The sequence below is a fragment of the Lynx canadensis genome, chromosome A1, assembly GCF_007474595.2.
Source record: "Lynx canadensis isolate LIC74 chromosome A1, mLynCan4.pri.v2, whole genome shotgun sequence".
Taxonomy (NCBI): domain Eukaryota; kingdom Metazoa; phylum Chordata; class Mammalia; order Carnivora; family Felidae; genus Lynx; species Lynx canadensis.
The window spans coordinates 66504602-66532381 of record NC_044303.2 but is presented as its reverse complement, the minus strand read 5'-3'; the positions used below and the strand labels follow the sequence as shown (position 1 = coordinate 66532381).

Below are 27780 nucleotides of genomic sequence, written 5' to 3'. Positions count from 1 at the left end.
CTGAAGTTGTGTGACCTCCTGTAGTGGTCTTTCCAGCACGTCAGCGAGTAGTCAGGAGTGAATTGTAGTTAGCTATGCGCGCTTGTCTGTAAAGGCCTTTTAACAACAACGGGGAACTCACTGCATCTACTGACTCCCCGGGAAGTCTGAGGTCACAAGTTTGGCCGGGGCACATGAGCCCAGATAATGAAGATGGTTTTGCCCTTTTGAGACAAAGCCAGCAACTGTATGGACTTCATTATGCACTTCGGGTCATGTGCTAACAATGAGGGTTTCTCTAATACTAATCCCCCTAATGATGGCTTCTCCCAGCCCTTACAACAAACCTCACAAGGCCCCGTGGTTTGGCAAGCCAGATAGAATAAAGGCAGCACGGTGTTTGGCTTTTGAACTGAGTTCAAGGCAATTAAAGTTATGGGCTAAAGAGGAAAGGAGGGGGTTTAGAAATACCAGTATAATAAGTAGGATGACTGCAGTACCCCGTAAATTAACTCAATTAGACAAAGCCTGATTTAACGGGGGAAAGATGGTGAGAAGCGCTACCCTCATTAAATCTGGCTGTTAGAGGTGCTCCTAATGGCTTTAAATTTATTTTAGCTGTTTGGATCATATAAAATAGTCTGTGCGTGTGCACGTACACACGTGTACACACGTGGGCTCTGCGATTTTTGTAGGTATTTTTTAAGGAGGAGAGCGCTAGAACGCCAAGCAAAACAATATCAACTCCCTCACCCTCAAAACCAAAAATCAACGGAATGAATGCTCAAGAGCTTAAGAGTGGAAGACAAGGAGAAAGGCAGAGTAGAATCAGGGAGTGGAAAGCAAGAGCAGGTTCTTCTGCTGATAAAGCCATGAGCCCCCTTGGGTGGGGGCTTTTGCTCGGTTGCCTGGGCTGTGGAATCCTGCCTGGAGCCTGGGCACAGTTCCCCAGGGTCTGCATGACCGTGAACAACCTGGTGAGCAAGGAGTGCTGCCCGCCACTGGGTGAGGACCCGGACAACATCTGTGGCTATCTGGAGGGCCGGGGCCAGTGCGTGGAGGTGCAAGCTGACACCAGGCCCTGGAGTGGTCCTTACATCCTACGGAACCAGGATGACCGAGAATGGTGGCCAAGGAAGTTCTTCCACCGGACCTGCAGATGCAGAGGTGAGGCAGGTGGACAAGACGCAGGCATGCTCTGAGCCGGGTCAGGGGACCCCAGGTGGGAAGGGAGCCCCTTCTCAGAAAGAGAAGAGGCTCTTGAAAGTGTTAGACCAGGCTTTAAATGGCCGGCCAAGTTTGTTTTTCATAGGCAACGAACTGGGTAAGACTGATGTCTTGGTTATATTTTTCACACCCTCTAGGACATCTAGTTATAGAAACCAAATGAATATTCCATGGGCCAAGCCTGGTTATGTGAACTCATGCCAACATGCCATTGGCTTGTCTGTTGGAAGGGGAAGCTAACGAGCTCCAGAGTCAGCTTTGAACCTCAGAGCAAGTCCTTTCAAGATTGGTTTGGTGGCCTCTCCTTCTGAAATGGGTTTGCGCTTGTAGAAGAGGGGGTGGGTAACCTTGGCATCTAGAAGACAGGAGTCAAAGGCAGGTGTTCCGCAGTCCTGGTCTCAGTGTTTCTCATGTTTTGAACGGGGCTCAAGCAGAGTACATCTTGCTAGCTAAGGTTATGCTTGGGTTGTCACTTGGGCAAAGTTGGAGGGATGTGGTGGGACCGAGCTTCAGTGAGCTGGGGAAGGAGAGTCATAAAATAACAATGGCTTTTTCTGCTCTTGCCTGGGTTGGATGTGGGCATTTCAAGATTTGCCCCGTGTCCCTCTTTCAGACCTTGGTCTCTCTTTTGCCTCATTTCTTTGAAATCTCTGGGCATTTCTTATTCCTCTGGCTCTTCTGAGCCTTCCCAAATCCTTTTCAGTAGTGCCTCTCTGTGTTCAGCAGCCATGCACAGCGGTGATAAACACTCAAAGGCTGGCAGGGCATTTGAAACACAGAAAACACAAGTGGTAACTTTAGCAAAGCCCTTGGCCACTGTTCTACAGCATCCAGCTGCATAGGAAGCTTTCCTTTTTATTATTATTTTTCATTCATGTTCTCATGTGATGCTGGCACATAGGAAATACAGATAATTGAGCTATGCAGGAGCATAAAAACATAAACTCAGGAAATGTACAAAGGACTGTGATGTCAATGTAGGAATGATGTTAGTTTTTCTAACTTGTAAAAAATTCTGGCTGTACACATCATTTTGTAGCCATCTTGCTAATTCTGTGATTCAAAGCAACCGTTAGGTTTGCCTCTGGTATTCACTGTGACAAAAGTTTTAAGTAGCATGTTGAACATATACTATCCACTTTTTTTCTGAGCTAATTGAGCATTTGCTTCTGTAGACATTATTTCACGGATTCTCACGGCCTTTGTCTGAGAAGCAGCAGGTTTCATATTACCTGTGTGATTGAAACCACACTACATACTAACTTCTTTGTCTATGACTCAAAAATTCTTCTAGAATACTTATTTCTAGGCCAACCAATGATAGAGTGGCACGGCTTACAATGGTTGGGCATCCCCATTTATAGAATCTGGGAGCAGAAGATATTAGGCAATCACATATAACTCTTACTTCTTCTTATCATCATCTACTTTATATTTTTGACCTGGCTAGCAAGTGTTTTGTTTTGTTTTGTGTATTGTTTTTTTTTTTTGTTTATTTTTTTAGGGGGATGGAAAGGACAGAGAATGGCAGAATAGAAGGGGTAATTTTAATTTCCCTTTCCAGAAGAAATGCCTATAACTAGTTCTCCGGAAGTGACAGGAAATTCAGGTAACAGTGACCTGCTTCCTAACATGAAAAGAGATCTCCTGCTCTGAGGAGGATGAACATATGCCTGAGAGGCAGTAGGTCAGAAACAGGGTTTGGCCTATAAGTTCAGACAGTAAGGACATCACATGTCTGTAGACCAGTTCAAGGAAGCAGTTTTCTCAGTGTGTATGGTCTTTGTTTCCTCCTCCATGATTTGATCTGTGTAGACTCATTGAGGACCATAGCTCTTTCCATATGAACGTTGGATGGCTCCACTTATGTTGGCCAGGCCAAGTCCTAGTGGCTGAGCTGGAAACCAATTTAGTATAAACAGTAATCACCATTTTGTGATGTGTCATGAGTCCCAAAGCTAGCCACATGACCTTCATTCAGCTTATTCTCCCCCCAGAGTGAGTTGCTTGTCTTCCAAGGGAAGTTTTTGTGGTTTGGGAGGCAGTCTTCAGAATCTAAACCTGACCTTGAACACCCAAAAGCCCTCCTCTCTGGTATCCTCATAGCTTTTTGTAAATAGGGATCCTGGGATTCTTCTAGGTCACTCAAAGGTTATTAAAAAAAGAGATGTAGTTTAGCTATGGAAAGCAGACTATTGATGACCCTGAACTTTGTTAATGCAATGGAAAATTAGATGCATCATTTACCTGTCAATGGACATTTAGATTTTTTTCCACATCTTGGCTCTTGAAAGCAGTGGTGTAATAGACATGGGGATGCTAGTATCTCTACAAGATCCTGATTTTCATTCTTTTGGATAAATATCCAGAAGTGGAATTACTGGATCGTATGGTAGTTCTGTTTTTAATTTTTTAAGGAAGCTCCATATTGCTGTTTCCACAGTGGCTGCACCATTTTGCATTCCCACCAATAGTGTTCAAGGATTCCAATTTCTCTGCATTTTAGCCAAGTGGTACATACGTCCAACTGAATACTATGCCGTCTTAAAAAAGAAGGAAATCACACAATACGTGATAGCATTGATGAACCTAGGGGGCGTTATACTAAGGAAATGAAGCAGTCACAGAAATACAAATGGGCTACTATTCTACTTTTGTGAGGTATCTAAAATACTCAAATTCATAGAATCAAAGAGTGGAATGGTAGTTACCAGGGGTCCGGGGAGTGAGAAACAGAGAGTTACTAGTCAACGGACACAAAGTTTCAGTTACGCAAGATGAATAAGCTACTGTACCACATTTACCAAGGGTCAACAATAATGTACTGGACACTTAAAAATGCGGTAAAGGGTGTAGAGTTCATGTTAAATATTCTTACCTCCATAAAATAAAGTTAAAAACTAAAAAATACCCCATAGTCTTCACGAACTCGTAGCTGGTAAATGATTATTAACCCAGGAAAGAGAAATAAAAACAAACTCTGAAGGGGGAAAAAAACCCTAAATTATGTGTTCGAGTTCTCTGGAGAGAACTTCTCTATTCTCCGTAGGGATACATGGAAACCAAAAAGTTGCCAAATTTAGTGGTGAGGAAGAGCTGAATTTCAGGAGAAGATGGCGTTAGCTTTTCACCTTACGAGTCTTAGAACATAGCAATTGCAGCTGTGTATTTGGACTTTTGGAAAACATGCACAGCGAATAGTTTTTGAACTGTTGTCTGAGAGCTTCTTGTTTGTACACGAGACTAAGTACCTCCATTTTCCAATCTCTAAAATGGGGATAATGATGAAACCACACTTGTAAAACCTTTTTGAGCTCTGTAGATGAAAGGCTGTATGTGAGCATGAAGTATTGTTATTAAAATAATAGAATCTCTAATTAAAAGGAATAGGCTATTTAGAGCTCCTTGTAAATTCACTAATCGGTGGTCTTTAAGCTTATTTAGTCTAATGGCTTTCTGAGGTTGAGCTGATACAGTTCATGTAGGAACGTGCATGGCTTGGTTTTTCTAACTCTCCATTTTTATCCCAGTCCTAAGTAGGTCTAGGACTTTGTCTTTTAAATTTAATTTTTGCCCAAGGACGTATTCAGTGGTAGATAGATTGGTATCAAGGGACCCTTTCATTTTTTTTCCCCTCTCCATTTTCCAGTAAGATAATGCAATCTTTTCTAAAAGGCCCATCTTCTTCTATTTTTTGCTGCTGCTATTGGTAGATTAGGGGAAAAAATGAACTCAGGTTAAATTGATGTAAGAAACCACTAGGGAATCTAAATTAGAAACATAAATATTTTGTGTGCTGGGCTCTCCCGTTGTTTCATTTTTCAGTTGTCGTCAGCATTTTAACGAATTCTTTAGACCGGGTTTAGAAGCTCAAAACATCAAAGGGGTCTGACTGCAGAGCTTTGGGAGATATGCTGGAAAAGGAATTTTTTTACTGAATACATTTCTGGGTTATAGGTGAGCTCAGATGCAGACAGATGCTTTCTTTTTTTACTTATTGGGGTACAGTTGATATATAATATATTAGCTTTAGGTGTACAACATAGTGATCCTACAGTTGCACAGACTACAAAATGAAAGTTAATACAATAATGTTGACTATATTCCTCATGCTGTACATGACATCCCCATGACTTACTTATTTTGTAACTTGAAGTCTGTACTTCTTAATCCCCTTCACCCATCTCCCCCCTCCCCCCCCCCACCCCAATTCTTTCTTATTGGGAAAATTAGGACCTCTGTGTTGCTTTTCAGAGGCAAGTATGGCTTTGTAATAAGAAACGTCTTTGCTCAACATAATTGTGAAACAGCTCTGGTCTCCTGAGTCAGAATTCATCATTTTGTCTTTTGTGTTCTGTGGTGTTTGGGTTGTTCCTCTGTTTTCACTTTTCCCGTAGTTAGACTTGCGTTGGTGTTTCACTGCGCACACATCCTTCCTCTTTTTCCCCCCCTCTGTTTTATTATTTACTTATTCCAAGTTTTTGTTTAAATTCAAATCAGTTAACATACAGCGTAGTATTGGTTTCAGGAGTCCGACCAGTGATTCATCACTTACATACGATACCCAGTGCTCATCCCAAGTGCGCTCCTTAATACCCCCCACCCATTTAGCCCATCCCCCCAATGTTCTTCATCTCCTGAATGGTGGCATTGTACCTTATTTGCATTTGTATCTCCTAGTGCCTAATGCTTTTTATGCAATTACTCATTGATTCATTCATTACCCGCCCAACTGATGTTTATGTAGCACCAGTTATGCTAGACCCTTCAGGTACAAAGAGGGAAAAAAACCCAACATGATTTTGAAGGTGTCTGTAGTGTAGCGGATGGAGAAGACAGACATGAAGCCAAATAGTTCCAATACTGCTTGTTAAGTGGCATCTACTAATAATGACACTTAATATAGAACTTACTCTGTAGCAGGCACTGTTCTAAGTGCTGGATATATTAACATGCTTGTTTCCCATAAGAACTCCATGAAGTAGAGCTCTTATCCCAGTATGACAGGTCTGGAGAAGTTCAGTCCAAAGTTACAAAGCATGGCAGCTTCTCTGAACATACCAAGTTGGGAGCCCAGAGAGAGGCATGCTGAGTTCTGCCTGCCCTTTAGGGAGTAGGTGTTAATAAATTATCTGTTGAATGAAAAATGGGGGAGATAATTAGTTATTGATAATTTTGTTTCTAGCAACCAAAAATAATTGTGGTAAGGGAAGTGTAGGAATATTACAACTCATGGCATAAGTTATGAATTACTCAATTTCAATAAAACTCATAGACAAGTTTTACGCATTTAAATGTAGAAATGTATTGAATTATTAGAAAATTTAGGTGTGTTATTCCTTAGCATTTTGAAGGAGGGACTCACTCTCCTATTGTAAAGCTGTGACTACATATTCATCTCCAATCATCTGCCTATAGGGGAACAGCTGGAAAGTTGGGTATTTAGTATTTTTTGGATGCAGTTTTTTCATTCACTCCTCAAAAGATACTCTAATCCTGTGAGTGTTGCCAGAGAAGGTGATACGTTTTAATCAAAGGTGTTTTGAAACAGATCTACAATTTTAGTAGGTACCATAGGGGAAAATAACCCTGGAATATGTTGTTTAGCATCTGGGAATATACTAGTTGCTCAATAAATATTTATAAGTAATTTGTATTTAAGAGCTTCACTCTAGTAATCCGTGTAGACTTTAACTTCACTTGACAATATAAATTTAACTTGTAAATTTAATTGAAACTATTCAAAAACATGTTTTGGTCTTGGGACTAGTAGGATTTTTTCTTTTTAGTATTTTTTATTTATGTTCTCATACAGTGTTAAAACATACAGATAACTGAACTATGCGAGTATAGACAGGATATTTTGTATGTTACAAGGAGCATAGAACCCAAATAAATTACCTTAAGAAATTCTTCCTACTTATAATATTTTTAACAACATCTTCTTTAACCATCGAAAAATGCATTGTGTAGGGGCACCTGGGTGGCTCAGTGGTTAACTGTCAGACTTCGGCTCAGGTCACAGAGCCTGCTTTGGATCCTGTCTCCGTCTCTCTCTGCCCTTCCCCCACTTGCACTCTCTGTCTCTCAAAAATAAGTAAACATTAAAAAAATCCATTGGGTTAATAGAAAAGGAGGCCTGTGCATTTTTTTCTTATGCAGCACAAGTGCTAATCATTTTGTTTCATGCTGTTGTAAATTTTTCTTTTTCTTTAGAAATTCAAATAATCCTCTCTCTACTATGGTCATACTATTTTTTACTTACCTCTGTTTTGGTATTTATAGTTCATCCAAATGATTTACCGGGCCTGCTTTTCCTTTTAATCCAGAAGGATAGGGAGAAAGAGGAAGAAGAAATTTTACGTGTATTAGATTATTTACTACATGCTTCATACGCTTTTGTTTTTAAATTTTTTTCAAAAGAAATTCAACTTTATTGAGGTATGACTACAAATAAAAGTGTACAATTTTTATTTTATTTCATTTTGTTTTGTTTTATTTTATTTTATTGAGAGAAAAAGAGCATGAGCTGGGGAGGGGGCAGAGAGAGAGAAAGAAAGAGATAGAGGAGTGGGGGGAGAATCTTAAGCAGGCTCCACACTGAGCGTGGAGACCAACAGAGGGCTCAATCCCACAACCCTGGGATCATGACCTGAGCTGAAATCAAGAGTTGGACGCTCAACTGACTGAGCCACCCAGGTGTCCAAAAGTGTATGATTTTTAAAGTGTACATTGTGGTAATTTGGCTTTATATTTTTCTTATTTATTCAACAGTCATTTTGTACAAGGCCAGCCACAGGCTTAGACAGCAGGATAACTGCCTTCTAGCTGCCTGTCTCTGAAGCAAGTCAATAATTGTGATAAATGCAATGAAAGGGGAATATGTGGTACCAGGGTTGCTCAGTGCAGAAACATCTGACCTTGACATGTAGAGTCAAGGATGACCTCGTAGACCACCCGCTGTGAGGCTGAAAACAGTAGTAGATAACCAGGCAAAGAGGAATTTAAAGAGATGATGAGGGAAAAGTGCTGCAGGTAGAACGGGAAGCAAGTAAAAAGGTCTGGGAGGATGGGGAATAGGAGGAGAGGAGGAGTAGGGGAAAGAGGAGGGGAAGGAGGGGCAGGGGAGCAGAGTTGGTCTCCCACATTAATGCTTTCTCTAACCCCTCTAATGCCCTGGGAGATAAGCATTATGATCCCCTTTTGCTTCAACATTTTGCTCCAGAAATATTACAACATTTACCCTCTAATTTACCACCACCTTGGGAATGAGGTGTTGGTCATACCAAAGGCAATAATCGAGGCTAAAAAGGGCAAAGTCAAGAACAAGCTGAAATAATTTCAACTGTAGATGCTGATCAGAAAACTCTTTAGCTCATAGGACTAGTACTCATTCCCTGGGTTGATAAAGCAGAGACATTTGTGCCACAGACGGGGAGCCCTGCAGTGATTTGTACTTCTCGATATCATGGCAGCTAATTCACCTTTATGACCTGCCAGCCTCCATTGATTTTGTCTTAACTCTGTCTCCTTTGTGAAATAAACCAGCTTTGTTAATGTTAGATTTCACCTGAATTCCTGGCAACCAGCTTATTTATTTGGGTTCTGCCCTGAGCTTGGTGTATATTCCCTTCCTTCTCTAAATCAGTGAACCACTCTGGGTCGGCCCATCTGTGTGTGCCACAGGATAGCGGGGCTCAGCAGCGTGCACATGTAAGGCGGGGTTCAGTAGCGTGCATGTCTGAGATGGCTGTGCAGCCTGGGGGTGGGGGCGTGGGGGGGACACGGGGTGGGGGGACGCTTGCATGAGAGGAAGGAGAGCTTGGAAGGTGGCACATGTGTATTAGTTTGTTAGGACTGCAGTAACAGAGTGCCACGGACTGGGTGGCAAACAGAAACTCACCGTCCCGCCGTCTGGAGGCCCAAAGTCCCAGGCGTTGTCAGGGTTAGATTCTTCTGAGGTCTCTCTCCTGTTTTGTACGCAGCTGTCTTCTCCCTGTGTCTTCATATGGTCTCTCTGTACCTATTGCCGTCTGAATTTCCTCTTCTTACGAGGACACTAGTCGTGTTGGAATAGGGGCCACCTAATGACCTCATTTTTTTTTAAATTTTTTTTTTTTTTTTTTAACGTTTATTTATTTTTGGGAGAGAGACAGCGCATGAACGGGGGAGGGGCAGAGAGAGAGGGAGACACAGAATCGGAAACAGGCTCCAGGCTCTGAGCCATCAGCCCAGAGCCTGACGCGGGGCTCGAACTCACGGACCGCGAGATCGTGACCTGGCTGAAGTCGGACGCTTAACCGACTGCGCCACCCAGGCGCCCCCTAATGACCTCATTTTAACTTAATTACCTCTTTGGAGATTCTAGCTCCAAATACAGTCATCACTGAGGAACTGGGGGTGAGGACTTCAACTTATGGATTTTGAAGGGACACAGTCCACCCGTAACAGCATGTGACGCCTTTCATATTCTGTTTCTTTGCTGGGAGTATTTCTTTTTGTTTGTTTTGAGAGAGAGAGAGAGAGAGAGAGGGTGCATGAGCACGCATGTGAGACGGGGAGAGGAAGAGACAGAATCCCAAGCAGGCACAGTCAGGGCACAGAGTCATCCCAATGTCAGGGCACAGAGCCCCACTTGGGGCTTGAACTCACCAACCGTGAGATCATGACCTGAGACGAAACCAAGAGTCAGAGGCTTAACTGACTGAGCCACCCAGGCGCCCCTGCCGGGGCTATTTCTACAAAACTCTCTAGCACTCAGTTCACTTGGAGATGGCAACATTTCAAGAGGAGAATAAGGGGGGGGTGGCGCCTGGGTGGCTCAGTCGGTTGGGCATCCGACTTCAGCTCAGGTCATGATCTTGTGGTCCGTGAGTTCGAGCCCCGAGTCGGGCTCTGTGCTGACAGCTCAGAGCCTGGAGCCTGCTTCCGATTCTGTGTCTCCCTCTCTCTCTGCCCCTCCCCCATTCATGCTCTGTCTCTCTCTGTCTCAAAAATAAATAAACGTTAAAAAAAAAATTAAAAAAAAAAGAGGAGAATAAGGGAAGGAAATCGGTTTTCCTTGCCTTCTTGTAAACACCTTCAGTTTCTCCTCACTATCCCAGTGTTCAGATTCAGAAATTTCTTCCATGTTACCTAAACTGACTTCCTCTTCTGTCTCTCCTTTTTCTTTTGAATATAAACCAGGACATTTTTATGGGTACCACTGTGGATTCTGCAGGTTTGGCTGGACCGGCCACGATTGCAACGAAAGGAAACCCCTGGTTGTTCGGAAGAATATCCATTCCTTGACTCTTCAGGAGAGAGAGCAGTTCTTGGACGCCTTAGACCTCGCAAAGAACACCACACACCCTGACTATGTGATCACCACACAACACTGGCTCGGCCTCCTGGGGCCCAACGGGACCCAGCCACAGATCGCCAACTCCAGCATTTATGATTTCTTTGTGTGGCTCCATTATTACTCTGTGAGAGATACATTATTAGGTGGGTTTTCCCCTTAGCTTAGGGTATATTCCTATAGGCTTGGGGCTGGGGGTGGATGGGCGGGAAGTAATCAGGCAGGTGAATTAACAAGAGAACAACCTTTAGGGAAGGGTTAGGCTTATGAAAGTCATCAGATTATCAAAATGCTGCCCGAAGTTGGGATGGAGCAGTTTCTACCAGTACGTTGGCTGACTTTCGAAAACGTTTTCTCCTGGAGTTCGTGTTTTGGGTTCAAAGTCTAAACTCTCCTCTGTGAAGCTATTTCCCCTCAAAGGCAAGAGTTGGTGGAGCGGAGGAGGCAAATTCCTTTTGATTCCAGAAGAAAACATTCTAAATCTGGCCATGGAAGCCCTCTCTGACCTTTTTCTTCAAATTAGAGGAATTAACTGAACACGTGCTAAAGCACATGACGCTTCTCTGTGCAGAATTAGAGTGTGCGGAGAGAGTGCGTTTCATTAAACTCGCATGTGTTACTCTTTAGACTTTCAGATCATCATCATTCATGGTGCCCATAATATGGTGTACTCCAGCTGGGATTGAGTCAGTGAATGCCGCAGACATCAGTACATTCCAGGGGGGTGTGAATCCATTCTGAGTTCTGCTTAGTGCAGTTCTGAAACATTGGCTCTACCTATCACCCCCACTTTTGGGGTCCCTGGTTAGGGTCAGGGCACATGAAGACATCAAGTTCACTTTGCATAGTCAGATTCCCACGGGAATTGCCTGTCTTTGGGTTTATCACTGGTTCCCTATTGCTGGATTTTGCGTCATTAGTTTGGGGAATATTAAACTGCGTTCTGAATTGAAACACTTAAAAAGGATGATGTAGCCATCATCCGTGACAACCATTCTTTCCTCAGTGTGAGTCCTTTAAAATCTTGCTCTCGGGTAAGCATTTGTCTTTCTTTATCGATAGATAAGGAGGCTCTTCTGGCTATAAACCTGTGTAGTTTTCCTGTCATCACTCTGAGGAATTTTTGCTTTATGAAAGAGTAGTCTCTCTGGAGGGACAGAAGACTATAATTTCTGGTTGGATCTAGGAATTAAATTTATATTTGTGTCTGTTCAGCTTTCTGAAGTTATGATAGGCACTTTGAAAAAGAACTAAAGTTAGCTAAAGTTTCTACATAACCACTAAAAGCTGTTATGAAAGACGAAGAAGCATAGAACAGGCAGTAAGGAGGTCATTAAATTGCCCACAGCTTTTCACTACAATTGGCAGTTCCAATGGCCAGCCAAATTGGTTTGGATGTATTTCTCTCTCTTCTAGTCTTGGTGACCATGCTTGTCAGCTAGTGGTTTTAACTGATCAATGGCTGAGGCAAAACCCAAAAGAACAGAAAGTTCTTCCCAGTTTCATAAACGCCTGAATTAGGACTAAGTGCAGTTGAAGTTACTTTACTATTAATTAATCCCTCCATTATGAATGTGTGCATTTATAAGGAACAGGTTGATAAATGTCTTTTGAAAACGTATTTCATTGAGGGCTTCGTGGTCTATTCCTTTGGATACCTTTATTTCATCTTAATGAAATGTTGCTTAAAAATTAAATATATGTCAGGGCTCTCAAAGCTGAAAGTGACCTGAATTTCTCTCGATCTCTGTTGACAATCAAACTTCTGAGAGATGAAGGAGAATTTATCCTAAAAGTGTTAGTTGCTTCCGAAATTGTTCTGTTGTTGCTGTTGTTGCTTTCAGAGGGATAAATGACAAAACCAAACAATTTTTTTCAATTAAAACAGCATGGACTTATTGGCTCTGTAGACCCATCCCAATGGGGTAAGGGTTTGACATTTGAAAAATTCTATTCCACGATCTTTAGCATGTTTCCCAATTGCTTTAGGACCAGGGCGCCCATACAAGGCCATAGACTTCTCACACCAAGGACCCGCCTTCGTTACCTGGCACCGGTACCATTTGCTGTGGCTGGAAAGGGATCTCCAGGTTGGTCAAAACTATGCATTGGGTACTTTTAATTTTGCATTTGGTCAAGACCCATAACAGTCTTTGCTTTCCATGCTTTCTTGTTGTATTTGATACTATGAGTTAAATAACTAGGCTTGCCCTTTGCTTTTAGCGCCTTATTGGCAACGAGTCCTTTGCTTTGCCCTACTGGAACTTTGCCACTGGAAAGAACGAGTGTGACGTGTGCACAGACCAGCTGTTTGGGGCAGCAAGACAAGATGATCCAACTCTAATTAGTCAGAACTCAAGATTCTCCAGCTGGGAAGTTATCTGTGATAGGTAATGGCATATATACCTGCAATGGAAATACAGAGACCACATTTTCTTGTGTCTGAGAGATGGAGAGGCACTTTATATTTCTATTTCTAATGTGTGTTGAGTTCTGTTTCCGTGTTGCTGAAAATTATTTTCCTGAAGGAGGTAGGATTTTTAAAAATTCTAAGCCCCTTAATAAAAAAAAAATGCAGGTATGGAATTGAATGTGCTTGGTCATAATTTCTAGATCAAGTGTTTTCTTCTTTTTTTTTTTAATGTTTATTTATTTTGAGAGTGAGAGAAAGAGGGAGAGCACGAGCAGGAGAGAGGCCCAGAGGGAGAGATAGAACCCCAAGCAGGTTCCACACTGTCGGCGCAAAGCCAGATGCGAGGCTCAATCCCACGAACTGTGAGATCATGACCCAGGCCCAAATCAAGAGTCAGATGCTCAACCAATGGAGCCCCCCACCGCAGGTGTCCCTAGATCAACTGTTTTAAAATTAGAAGTAGTTTCTGCATTCAGCCAAACATTCTTAAGCACTGATCATATTCCAAGCAGTGAAATAGTACTGGCAATACAAGGATGGATAAAAGAGCTTCCCATTTGACTATGGTTTTATGTTTACAAAGGCAGATTGTGTGTAAACAAATTACAATACAGCGTGAAAAGTATCATGATAGGTATAAGTGGAAAGCCAAGAAGAGAGGCAGGGAAATCCTCTAAGATGCGGAGGCACAGACCTTAAGCAGATGTAGGGTGGGGTGGTGAGTGTGTCCTAGGTGGAGGGAACATTATGTATGAAGCTATAGAAGTCTCTGGAAGCAGTCTGATATGGCTGGACCATCGGGTGATGGTGAGCTGAGAGGGACCAGGGATGGGGCAGGGGAGAATGATCTCTGAAATACTAAAGAACACATAAGCAGATGAGCAACCTGCCGCCCGTGGGGAACCCTGTCCTCCATGATCCCTTAGATTGGTTTCTTTTCCCTGGCACACATCTCAGGAAAAATTCCCCACAAGGCTCTTCTGCCTTCCTTTATTCATCTGTTTCCTCCAAATCCTCCTGTTTTTAACCAGACTGCTCTAGCTCCCCCGCCCTGTGTCTTTCTCCTGCTCCATGGCATCGAGCTTCCTTGTCAACGCCCCCAGTGTGGGTGTGCACGTGTCTGCAGGGGTGCAGGTCAAGCTGGCAGGGATCCTGTCTCCTCCATTCTGAGCTTTTCCTGCAGCCCCCCTACAACATGCAGGGATGTAAGAAGTGCTTTTTGACATGATGCCATAATCCCATAAAGCCCCATTTCTCATAGCTCCTTGGGGAATTAATAGGTGGTCCAATCAAACACATTTAAGGAATGCTGAGTTACAAAGGTTTTACATTTTAGAACATCTCCGAGACTTTCCTATGGAAGTGTACTCTTAGAAGGAGCCTAAACTCACCCAACTCTGACACACTTACTTCACAGACTGTGTCACTGGCACACACTTGGGAAATGCTGCCTTGGAAGCCTTTCTGCCTTGTTTTTTGGTACTGGCCTCTTTCATCCTCACGTGTGCGCTGATTCTATTCTCACAGACCCAGGACTATCCCCTTACCCATTAAAACCCACACAGAAACATCTTTGATATTTTATCTCCTGCAGTGAAATAATGCTCTACTGGTGGAATTCTAGGCCACAACAAACTTGTAGAGTGTAATCTTTTATGGGTGTGGAACCTTCTCAGCCTCTGTGTTTACCACATAGCTATCCCTGCCATCTTGGAACACTTTCTCATGCAACTTTTTTCTTAATATCTCTCCTCTACCTAGTTTTGTCTGTTTTTACTCTGGTGCCCTTCATTTGCCTTCAGTTTGCCTAAAATGTTCTCCTAGCCTTACGCAGCCATTTCTGCCAACACTAGCTTAGCTGGGTATAAAACAGGTCACCCTGCTCTCTCTTCAGTTACTCATCATTCAAATGCACCTCCTAGGAGTCACCATCTTGCTTATAAACTTTCTTACTTTCCAACGGAATGGTACTTTATCTTCATATATATATGCATATTTTATGCATCTGGTTTTTTGAAACTCTTTAATCCATAATTACTTTTGGAGATAGTACTTTTACCACATATTTTTGACCCTTGTAAGGTAACTATAATAAGATTTTATTATGACTAAGTTTTTGCTTGGTTTGCTTGGCCCAAAGTTATGATAGTAGCCACAAATTAAAACATACTATTTTCACTCTCCTTACAACCCTTAGCCTAGATGATTATAACCGCCGGGTCACCCTGTGTAACGGAACCTCCGAAGGTCTGTTGAGAAGAAATCAAGTGGGAAGAAACAGTGAGAAATTGCCAACTTTAAAAGACGTGCAAGATTGTCTGTCTCTCAAGAAGTTTGACAATCCCCCTTTCTTCCAGAACTCTACCTTCAGCTTCAGGTTGGTGCTCTGAGCTCTGTTAGACTGGCAGTTTACAATATTTTAGATTTTCATGCCTGCGGTTGTAATGAACTGGAAGGAAATCCAGTGTTGGGAGTCATTTACAAAGCTAAGTAAGGGCTTGATGAGCAAGGATAACAAGGAGCCACTGTTAGGAAACTCATCATCCACCCACTCTAATGGGTAGTGTGGTTTTAATATCTTCTAACTTAGCTATTCAAAACCATCTTTTGTATTTCTAATTATGGCACATATATAAGCACTGTCTTCAGAACCAGGGTACTTCATTAAATATAGTATTTAAAAACATTTGCTCGTGCTCTTTCTTTTTCTTTTCTTTTAAATTTATCAGCCATAGACCGTAACAGTGAGGTCTAAGATCTCCGAGGAGTATTACAGACGAAATTCAACTCAAATTATAGCACAGCAATGACATTACAATACTTGAAATTTAAAGGCCAACTAATAATTCTCTCCCTCTAAAAAGACTTTAAGAATTGTAAGAAATAAGTACGGATGTAAATAAGATTTTAAACAAAGATGAATGGGGCTCCAAAAAGGCACGGTGGATAGATTCATGGTCTTCCAAACCAGGGTCTCTCTAACTGTGTGTAAATTATACAACCGATGTGTTATTTGGGTCTGGACAGGAATAAACTGAATGTAAACGCAGAGGCTGTGCTAAGTGCAGCAGAGCTCAGAGTCTGCGTTGGCATTAGACACAGACCTCAAGTAGTGTCCAAGGTCATGTAAAGGCTGACACCTAAGACGGTTTGAGAAGGAGTATGCATTCATTTTTTTCCTGTAGTAAACATGCTGTTGAAATGGAGTGCAACCTTTATAGATTTGAGTTAAAGGAGTGGTTATCAAGGTGTGGTGCCTAGACCACCATAATGGGCATCATTTGGGAGCTGGTTGGAAAGACAGATTGTGAAACCCAGCCCACACCAACTGAACCAGAAACTCTGAAAGTGGGGCACGAAATATGTGTTTTTCTTCAGTGATTCCCATGTACGCTTAAATCTGAGGATCCTTGAGTTAGGATGAAGACAATTTGAATTTCCTACAAAATGGGGAGGGGAAAAAGACAAGGGTAAGAAAAATTTGGAGATATGTTTCGAAGACTGAATATAACTGATCACAGACCATGAATCTATCCATCATGCCTTTTTGAAGCCCTATTCATCTTTGTTTAAAATATTATTTACATCCATACTTATTTCTCACTCTCAAGCCAGAGGTCTGTTTAGTTGAGAAATGGGAATATAAGATTTTATATTAATTCAAAAAATATTTCTGATCACTGGCCATGTGCTGGGCATGGTATTGATCCCTGGCAATAAAAATCACAAGAAAACACAGTCTGTGTCTTCTAAGAGTCCATAGCTTGGCATGGGAGACAGATATGAAGGTAAAAATTGGTCATACAGTACACATAAAAGAGGTGTAATCCCACTGAGCAGTGCAGTAGTAGCAGTGATCAAGAGTTCCCTCCCCTTATTAAGATCATTATTAAAGGTTGGGACTAAGTTGCAGTTAATGAGCTGTGACAGAGCTTCCCCTTTCCCTGCCCCATCTCAAGTTAGAAGACTATTATTTAGGTTGGAAACGATAAAAAGAGACCTTTATCAATCGTGACTCTCGTTGCTGACATATTGATTTCTCTCAGGAATGCCCTGGAAGGGTTTGATAAAGCAAACGGGATCCTGGACTCTCAAATGATGAGCCTGCATAACTTGGTTCATTCCTTCTTGAACGGGACAAGCGCTTTGCCACACTCTGCTGCCAATGATCCCATTTTTGTGGTATGTTCAAAGGCTCAGAATAGATGGAAAATTTTCTAGATAATACGTTGGATGTATTTGCTTCTCAGAAAGATTAAGGTTTTGTGTGTGTGTGTGTGTGTGTGTGTGTGTGTTTTCTCTGTGTGAACATTGGGATGTATTCATATGTGAATTCATTTTACTCTACACCACACAGGTGGTTATATGGCATTTAAAGTCCCCTCTTTAGAAACCCATGCTTTAGAGATGATTAGCTTTGGAATGACCCCAGACAGGAGTTTATAGTCCAGAGGTGGATTCATAAGTTAGCATAATGATATTATAAATCATATCACAATTTAGCATAATTTATATAATAAATTAGTAAAATGGAAATAATTTTTCAATGATCAGATGAGTGGTGTTGAAGATGAACGGTGGGACCACCATGACCCTTGCATGGAACCCAACCACTTGGCAACTTCGGAGCAGCACACAAGTCCACGGCCCTGTTTGGCATTTGGTCCTGGGCCCCCTGATTTTGCAAAGCATTCTGCCTATAAATGAGCTGCTCCTTTTTTTTTTTTAAACTATTCTTTTTTTTTAATGTTTATTTTATTATTTTTGAGACAGAGAGAGACAGAGCATGAATGGGGGAGGGGCAGAGAGAGAGGGAGACACAGAATCGGAAGCAGGCTCCAGGCTCTGAGCCATCAGCCCAGAGCCGACGCGGGGCTCGAACTCACGGACCGCGAGATCGTGACCTGAGCTGAAGTCGGACGCTTAACCCACTGAGCCACCCAGGCGCCCCTCCCAACAATTTTTAGTAATTGAGAGAGCAGTGGCAGTCGCTCGTATTAGCCAGGAAAGGGCTAAAGTTCATGTTAGGTATTTTGCGGTTTGGACACTGTTCACTTTTGTCTGCACTCCGACGCTGGTGCAGAATTGCCTTGGTTTTGTCCTGATCCATCACGGAGGGTCACAGGGTGACTTTGTCTGATGTTGATGTCCCATGATTGTTCTACCTTCGGCAGAACACCCGGGCCTCCCTGATAGTGCCAGGTCAGCTCCAGGTTGTCCAGAGGCTGCTTTTCCGCCCCTCAAGTACAGCTTGCCAGCCTTGGTGTAGAAGCTTTAGACATCTTAAACATTTGTATCTCAGCTGCTGAACCCCTAAAGCAGTGTCTCTGCTTTACAGATACTTAACTGACCATCTACTATTTTAACCCCGTCTTCAAGGTTGTGTGTCCTGGAGAGAGAGTTTCTAAGTAATTAGAAGAAGAAATTTCACCACCGTTCCTTTTTCATTTTGTCAGTGCTTTGAATTTAAACTCTTATCTAGTATAGATTGTATGTTGTAGCAATAACTTTATGTTATTTTTTTCCTAGAGTTTTTCTCACCTTAGTATTAATCTTAACAATGGGTCTTAGTCAGCTCAGGTTGCTGAGTTCTGGAGGCTGAAAGTTCAAGTTCAAGGTGCTGAATGATTTGGTTCCTGGTGAAAGCTCTCTTCCTGGCTTATAGACCACTGCCTTTTGGTGATGTGTACTTAAGTGGAAAGAGAGGCAGTGAGCTCTCTAGTGTTTCTTCTTATAGGAACACCAGTCCCATCCTCTCAGGGCCCCACACATATGACCTTATTTAACGCTAATTACCTGTTTATCGGTCCCATCTCTGAATACAGTCACATTGGGGGTTAGAGCTTCAACGTATGAATTTGAGGGGGCCGTAATTCAGTCCATATCACAGTGTGTCCTGAAACTGTATCCATCAGTTGATAGCAGTTTGTTTTTCTGGACTCCTGGAAGGCTACATGGCATAGTCAAAAGAACAATGGATTGTAAGTCAAGTAAGTTGTCTTTAGTCCTGAATTGTGCAACCTTGGGAGTCTTACTGAATTATATGGAGCACTCTGCAAAGTGCAGGTCACGGGGCTCGGTCCAGTGTCGGAGGAGGGTGTGCTCATTAATGCAACACTTAATAGATTAGAATAATATGAAGCTGCTTTAGAAACTGCCAAGTACAACACAACAGTTATCGTAAAATAACAATGTGTTTCATGGTTGTTGCTGGGAAAGAATTAGAGAACTATATGTTGGCTTTGAATTGCTAAACCTTAATTAAGGTTTTTTATCTTGTTCTCCATAGCAGACAGTTGTGCCCTAAGGCAATTTTACTGACAAGCACAAAGTCAGAGTTATTTCAGAGGTGATTTATTATTTTTACTCCACCCAAGGTACAAAAAAAAAGGAGATATGAAGGAGGGTAAAGGTATAGCTCACAATGCTCTAAGCTTGCATGATGGTGTGAGGGTCTAGATAGCTTTCTGGGCTCCCGGATGGATGAACTCCTGGCAAGGGTGAGTTATAGGAGATCTGGATACAGAGTAGTGGATGGAGCTGTTTCTTTTTCCCAAAAAGCGTTTCTGCCCTCATATTTGTGTGTAGGAAAACACGAAGGGGTCATCAGAAATGTGGACTCTTAGTCCCAACCTCCAGCAAGGTGGGGGCTTCTGTTTAAAGCCTCCACAGCTGTTTTCGCTCTTCTGTAGGATGCTTGCCTCATTCATGGGTTCTGACTTGATATTTCACATCATTTTTCTGGCTCTTGTCTCAGCCATCAGCCTATGCCAAGGAGTTCTTGTGTCTCCCTTCTCTGGTATATAACTTCACATCTCGTTACCGATACTGTATTTCTCTAAATAAGATTTTATAGAGCATACGTTTTCAACAATATAATGCATACACACTGTCCCTATTCATGAGGAAAAATGTGACACCACTCCTTACCCAGTACTCCAAAATGTTAGGGGGAGAACAGCAGAATCTTCTGACTGATTACGGATTATACACCCCCACATGACCTTTCTCTCCTAGTAAAGGAAATAAAGGCGATGCTGGTAATTTGCTTTTCAGCATCCTAAGTTTCAAGGATTGTTACCTCTTATCTCCTTCTTTGGAGGATGCCTAGTAAGCATGTAGGGCTTCACTCACTTTTCTGTGAATAGCCCTATCGATAGCACATGTTTTAGGGTTTGCAGGCCAAATGATCTCTGTTGTAACTACTTCACCCCTGCCACTGTAGCGTGAAAGCAGCCATAGACAGTACATGAATGAGTGAGTGTGGTGTTCTAATAAAACTTTATTTAAAAAACAGGTGGTGAACTTTGTTTGGCCTACAGGCTTTTAGTTCGCCAACTCCTGCTCTAAGGAATTAAATGTCCCTTCTCTGTAGGACTATCTCCTTAGTCTGTTTCATTCCTGCTCTAGCTGGGAGCTCACATTATGGCTTTATGGATGAGGAATTCTAATTCTGTGACTTACATGTGGCTCAAAGTTACTAGATGTTTAATCATCCTTATCTTCATTACTTTTACTACCTTTAATATTTAAAATTCTGTTTTTCTTTGGTATCTGTTGTCATGTGCATGTAAATAGACAGAAAGCCAAAGCCTCTCTTTGCAGGCACGGAAGGAATAATGTTTGGGCATGAGTTCCAGAACTCACAGTTTCTTTAGGCTACTTACCTAGGGTTTCATGTTAAAGCTAATTCAGCCTTAAATAATTTTTTCACATATTGAGATCCAGGTTAAAGCATTTCAATTAAAAGAGTGATAGCTTCTAGAATTTCAAATTCATGAGGCAATTTATGCAAATATATTGCATACCACACTTATTAAAATTATTTTCATGAAATCTCTTCAAGCAAGAGAGGTACAAAGTTGTATGTGATCACAATAATGAGTAAAAGATATAATGTTAAAATACAGGAAAAAACTCTGAACCAGTCTCTGAAGTTCTAATAATTCATAAGGTAATTGACGGAAATGCACACATTTATCATGGAAAATAAGATTAGGTCACGGAAATGCTAAGTAGTGCTGTCTTCAATACTGAATTTAGATATTATCTAAGCGGCGGGGTGGGGAGGGAGGAAATCCAATAGACCCTAAAGTTAAGTAGCTGAGTTACTTGCCAAGAAAGAAACTATGTCAGAGACTTAACATTTTCTTCCCAATTTCAAAGCTATTATTCGTAGGGCTGTATTTGGATGTTCTCCTTTTAGAAAGGTACATTTGGCAAGCACTAATACTTTCAATTTCAAGTGGCTGGGGGATTCATAGGTTGCACGTACAATACTCACTGCACAGCTCATGTGTTTGTCACCTTATACACTGAAAATTCTACAGGGGATAAGATGTATAAGTAGTGTTATCATCATTTGCGTTTCTTAACAGTGAGTAATGGTTGCGTAAGATAGCTCCATTAATTTAGGAATATAAAGCAAGAAAAGAGAAAATGAGTTTCCCCAAACAAAAATCTAATGGACTGCATGAAGTTAATTCCCTTATTAATGGGTCATTAATTAGGTCATCATGACCTAATTAATAGGTCATAACAAGTATAAAATGTTTCTCATTTAGTATGCGTTTAGTTAAAAATTTAATTTAATTTATTTTTATTAAAAATGTTTAATGTTTATTTATTCTTTAAGAGAAACAGCAAGCGGGAGCAAGGGAGGGGGAGAGAGAGAGAAGGGGACAGATGAACCAAAGCAGGCTCTGTGCTGACAGCACAGAGCCGGATGCAGGGCTCGAACTCACCAACTGTGAGATCATGACCTGAGCCAAAGGCAGATGCCTAACTGCCCAACTGACTGAGCCACCTAGGTGCCCCTAGTTAAAAATTTTAAAAAGATGTATATAGGACATTTTGCTTCTCTCTTCCCAAGAGTGAAGCACTTAGAAATGGATGCATTTAATTTATCTTTCTTATGAAAGAAAAATCATAATTAGGCTAATACCTTGAGTATTTAAATTATTGTTGTTTTACATCAACTTTAAATTTTTTAATAGCTTATGATCCCTAATGATTTATAGTTACAGAAATATTGGCAAAAAAGTTTTTACATGTCCATAATTCCATCTCAATTTTCTGCTTATTTCCTCTCATAGTCTATGTTTGCACAATTGCAGTTATAATGCACACATTTTAGGTTGTTACATAGTTTCCTAAATGTTTTCATTTAAAAATTTAAAAATAGATAATACTCATAAGAGGTTCAAATATAAAAGACATGAAATGAAATGAAGTCTCTCTAGGCTATCCATTATCATTTTTTCCTATTCTTCCAGATATATTTTATGAATATACAAATATGTTATCTGAATGGTAGCATACTATAAACATTCTGTGAATTCATTTTTTTGTGTTTTTTTCCTTTCCTTTTCTTTTTTTATACTTATTCTAAATTTTTCTGTATCCATTTATGAAGGGCATTCTCATTCCTTTTTTATGACTGTATTGTATTCTACAGTGCAGATTTATCCTGAAATTTTTCACCAGCTTTTTATCGATGGGCATGTAGGTGGTTTCTAGTCTCTTGCTTTGCAAGCAATGCTACAGTGCATGAGCATGTAGGGTAAGTGAGAACAGAATTGCTAGGTCAATGATTAAATAAGTGTATTTGAGGGGTGCTTGGGTGGCTCAGTCGGTTAAGCGTCCGACTTCGGCTCAGGTCATGATCTCACAGTTCACGGGTTCGAGCCCCACGTCAGTCTCTGTGCTGACCGCTCAGAGCCAGGAGTCTGCTTCAGATTCTGTGTCTGCCTCTCTCTCTGCCCCTGCCCCGCTCACACTCTGTCTCTCTCTGCCTCTCAAAAATAAATAAATGTAATAAAAAATTTAAAAAAAATAAGTGTATTTGAAAGGTCACTAGATATTGCCAAATGGCCCTCCTTAAGGTTGAATAATTTTCCCTCCAACCAGCTATGCAGCAGAGTGGCAATTCCCCAACTCTCTCTCATTAATCCAGTGTGCTATTCCACTTTTTCATCTTTGCTAATGGGATAGGTGAAAATGGTATTTCAGTGAGCTTTAATTTGCATAATGAAGTTCAGAATCTTTTCATGAATTTACGTTTCCTTTTGTGATCTATCTGTTCTTGTCGGATAATGACTTTTGGAAAGACAAAAAAGAACAACTAAAGGTTCATAAGAGAATTAGTGAAAGCGATCTGTTCTCTATGTAAGTCAGTAACAAAATACCACATCTTCTTCTGACATTTTAGTTGTCCCGTAAATCGAATTCTCTGTTCATACAAAAATGTAGTTTCTAGGTTTCACTAGGGTTTGGGAAGTCACTTTGATCATTGACACCACACCCAGGGTCTAGAACAGTACCTGGCACTAAGTTGGTGCTCGGTGCGTTTTGTTAGGAGACTGTTTACATTGCTAAGCATCTGTTAATGTGCCAGTCTCTATAGTAGGCATCATGCAAACACAATCTCTAACTTCACAAAACTGTGTGTACTAGACTGCCCTCCTCATGTTAAATATGGGGAAAACGAAGGTCAGAGAGGCTAAAAAAATGTGTACAAGAGTGTATGAACCAGTAAGTGGCTGAACAGAGATCTTTAGATAAGTTTCCTACTCAAAAATTTCCCCACGTTCGAGGAAAAATGAAATAAAAGCAGAGAAGGAGGCAGACCATAGAGATGCTTAAATATAGAGACCAAACTGAGGGTTGCTGGAGGGGTGTTGTGTGGGGGCAGGACTAAATCGGGGATGGGCATTGAGGAGGGCGCTTGTCAGGATGAGACTGGGCGTCATATGTCATGATGAATCACTAAATTCTCCTGAGACCATTATGACGTATTTGTTACCTAGCTTGGATTTAAATAAAATTTAAAAAATGCTATAGAAAAGAAAAAAAATTTCCCTGTGTTGAGTCTTCTAGCTACAATCTGCTTTTTGTCAGTTTAGACAATCTTAATTTAATCCTTTCACAATAGCTTTTATTATAGCTGAGGAAATTTAGTCCTGTTAGATCATGTTAATAGGAATTAACACTAATTGGTGAAGGGCAAGTTTGAATAATTTTGCTTGGCTTTTGAAAAGAGAGGGCATTGGTTTTATCATGATTAAATGTTCTAGTTTTTAAAATGCTACATTTATTTATACAATACATGTATTTTTAAACGTCTCAGATAAAGTCACTAATTCTTAAGTAGTGTAACATCTTGGTGAATTTTATGAGAGCCGAGGTATTGGTGGCTGGCCATCCGCTTGAGCTGGGCCTCCCAGGGTGGCAGGATTTCTGTTCGCTCAGTCTGGGAGATAGTTTGGCTTTGGAACTTGGCAGGAGCTAAAAGGTACCTGAAGAAATTCCTTTCAATTCTATACTTTATATGGATAAACCCATGCTCTATTGAGAGCTCAACCTATACTGAGAAATGAACTATATACACTTCATTATGGATGAAATTAAGTAGCATAATGGCAAACCACATTTCTATGTAAATCTAAGGTGGTTAGACCATTGATGTGGGTTCCTTTCTCCTAGTGCTTTCGTGATCCCTTAGACACGCATGCCCTGGGAGTACCTCAGTTCTTATCTAGAATCTCTTCTAACATCCCTGTGGTTCCCTCTTTCCCACCTGCTTATGACATACAATGACTTCTTTTAAAGCTGTCGTCCTAATAGCTGAACTTCTTGTAGTCCTCTGTTTGCATGGGTTCCAAGTTTAATCCTTGAAATATAAGCTTTCTTCCTCAAAGGCTCAACTGATATTTCTTTTTTTTTTAATTGAGATATAACTGACAGGTAGAATTAAGTTAGTTTCAGGTGTTCAACCTAATGATTCAATATTTGTATATATCACAAGACAGTCACCTCAGTAAGTCTAGTTACATCTGTCACCATACATAATTGATATTTCTTTTTAAATACATGCTTTTAAATGAATTATGCTATATATATTCTAAGTATGCTTATGTATACTGTGCATACAATGCTATAATACAAGTATATGTGGACCATCTACGGGACTCCTTCAAAATGCCCGAAGATGTCTTCCATTCTGTCTGCTCAGGATGCAGTGAAAGAGTGGCTAGGGAAGGATAGGGAGAAGAAGTATGAGCAAAATGGAAAACACACAACATCCTGGCTGAGCACTGCCTGCAAGACTATTAGTGCTGAAATGTCCTTTTTTCTTATGACTGTTTCTTGTCTCACTAAATGTGCTGCGTATGGCATCTCCGCCTCCTTGTGGCACAGCGTAGTCTCAGTGGAAGCTGGGTGTTGTTGAACTATTTCATGCCTGTTACATATGGTTTCTTTAGGGAAGTGTGAAACCAACATTCTGATCGCATATTGCTTCAGATTCTTGCTAGAACAAGGCAAGAATACATACATATTATCATAAAGTCGTAAGCGGGATGAGATCTCATTTTTTTAGGAATTGCAATCAGGAATTCTCTTATTTAGAAATTCCGACCTAACTTTTATTTTTTCTTAAATGTTTATTTTTGAGAGAGACAGAGAGACAGAGTGTGAGCAGGGGCAGGGGGTAGACAGAGAGAGATGGAGACACAGAATCTGAAGCGGGCTTCAGACTCTGAGCTGTCAGCACGGAGCCCGACACGGGGCTCCAACTCATGAGCTGTGAGATCATGACCTGAGCCGAAGTCAGCTGCTCAACCGACTGAGCCACCCTGACGCCCCCCAACCTGACTTTTTATTTGTGCCTTCTACCCTAAGTTCTAAATTGGAACCTCCCATATGAAACTCAGGGTCTATTGTGTGACTTCCGAGGGATTACATATGAGTTCTCAGACGAGCAGAGCATTGTCACAATAATACTGACTTTGAACATGACTGATGTCTTCTGGAAATCACCAGCACCAGTGTGCTGGTCTTTGGTGATGTACCAGTGTCTTTGTGGTCATTGTGGCAGGAATCCGGACGTGTAGACATCTAAGTGAAGGTTAGGTTTGATAATAACTTTATCCTTCAGTGATCCCGAAAAAGAGAAGCTTTCCCTGTATTTTATCCCAGTTTCTTTATGTCTATAAGCACAACAGCCGTTGATTGATTGCTTTCTTCTGCAAGGGTTGCATTTAAAAATTTTTACCTTGAAAGCCCACAGAATCACATTTTCTTCAATACTGCCTCCAACGTGAAACTTTTTTCTTCCTGTACCTTCCTTAGTTTGTTGGAGCAAGAGAGACTAGGTTTGTGTACCAAAATTTGTAACCGCATTTCTGAAACACTCAATTAATTTTATCATTATTATTTTTTTATTTTTAGAGAGAGAGAGAGAGAGAGAGAGTGCAAGTAGGGGGGAGGGGCACAGGGAGAGAGAGAATCTTAAGCAGGCTCCACACTCAGTGAGGAGCCCAACACAGGGCTTGATCCCATGACCCTCGGATCATGACCTGAGCTGAAATCAAGGGTCAGACAGTCAGCCAACTGAGCTGCTGAGGCACCCCTGAAGCGCTCCATTTTTAATTCGGAAATATAGCTATGTATCTCCGTAGCAGACATAAGGCAACATCGGTGTACTGTTAGTTTACTTTTGCTTTTATTTGTTACCCTCAAATTACATTTGGCCCTTAAAGAGAGATTAACCGAGCTCGCTTTTAATTCGTGTCAAAGATACTATTAGCTTCTCAAGAGCAATTGAAGGCATCTTGTTCAAGAACAATGTTCACAATTCTAACAAAAATACCTATTCTACAGCTTGCATGACTTCTTATTGTGGGGGATATGTTATTGCTTGTGGTATTGTGTTTATCGCATTCTTTGCATCTCGTTAGCACACACTCGCCTGTTTTTACTACATTCTATAAATTGGCTACTCTGTGTATAGCTCCTACTAGAGCATTTATTGTATAATGTTTTTATAGCCCTGCTGAGACCTATAATCTCTCTTTATTACTTTTCTCCTGTTCTTTTATCTCCCCAAATTATGAATTGCTGCAGAGTCTTGTCTCCTCCTTAATTATTTACACTTTGCACTGGGTGAATTCTGGTGCTTTCCAAGAGTTATTTGCCTCTTGCAGTACTGAATCTGGATCTTTCCATGTCTTGAGAATCCCTTCTCTCTTTCCCTAATCACAGTTTGATCTCTGACTTGAACTCAGACAGTATCTAAAAGCTCGAGATATTGTGTGGCTTTCTTTGCAAAATGCACTCTGGTACACCCCTAGATACTTTTTCTATGTATCACGTAGGGTTTGGTTCAGCTGCTTAGAACAGAAAACCTGCTATAGAAGTCCAAGCAAAAAAGAGGTTTATTTTTCTCTTTATGTAAAAGAGCCCCAGTGGCGGGCAGTCCAGGGCTGGTGTAGTATCTCCACAGTCATCATGGACCCTTCTGTCTTTCTGCTCTACCTTCCTTGGTGAGTGACCTCTTTTCCTAACTTTGTTAGTTGGCTGTTAAGATGCCTGCGACAACTTCAACCATCACATCCATGTTCCATGAAGCAGCAAAGGCAAATGGAAAGGGAAAGGGGGACACTCTTAAGCTGAGACCATGACCTTTAAAGAGCTTTCCTAGAAGTCAGATCCAGAGACACCTAGTTCAATCTCAGGGATAATATGATACATTGCTTCACTCAAAATACAAAGCAAGTTACAACGGAAGAAGAGGAGAATGGATGTTTGGTAAGCAACCAGGAGTGCTTGCTGTCCTTAGGCATTCCACCCCTACTGCGTGGGCTCCATACTTGCAGTGAAAGCTGTGTTTAAGCCTGGCAGGCTCCCCAGGTTACAGCTAGAGGAGGAAGCACATCTTCTCTCCCTGGGAACCTTCTAACCTTATCCGGAGTTCCCAGGACATGAGGAACCTTTTCAGGGACCTACACCAAAGCTAACACATAATCCTTTTTCCAGGGCT

General features: G+C 41.3%; 1 protein-coding gene across 1 annotated transcript in view; it reads left to right on the top strand.

The window, feature by feature from the left end:
- The first annotated feature begins 755 nt into the window (after positions 1–755).
- DCT (dopachrome tautomerase) overlaps positions 756–27780 on the top strand; it is a 32906-nt gene continuing 5881 nt past the window's right edge. Inside the window, exons 1-6 of the mRNA XM_030336706.1 lie at positions 756–1146; positions 10393–10692; positions 12536–12636; positions 12770–12936; positions 15157–15336; positions 17006–17141. Of these exons, the coding sequence (XP_030192566.1) occupies positions 756–1146; positions 10393–10692; positions 12536–12636; positions 12770–12936; positions 15157–15336; positions 17006–17141 (1275 nt within the window). The remainder of the gene's footprint in view (positions 1147–10392; positions 10693–12535; positions 12637–12769; positions 12937–15156; positions 15337–17005; positions 17142–27780) is intronic.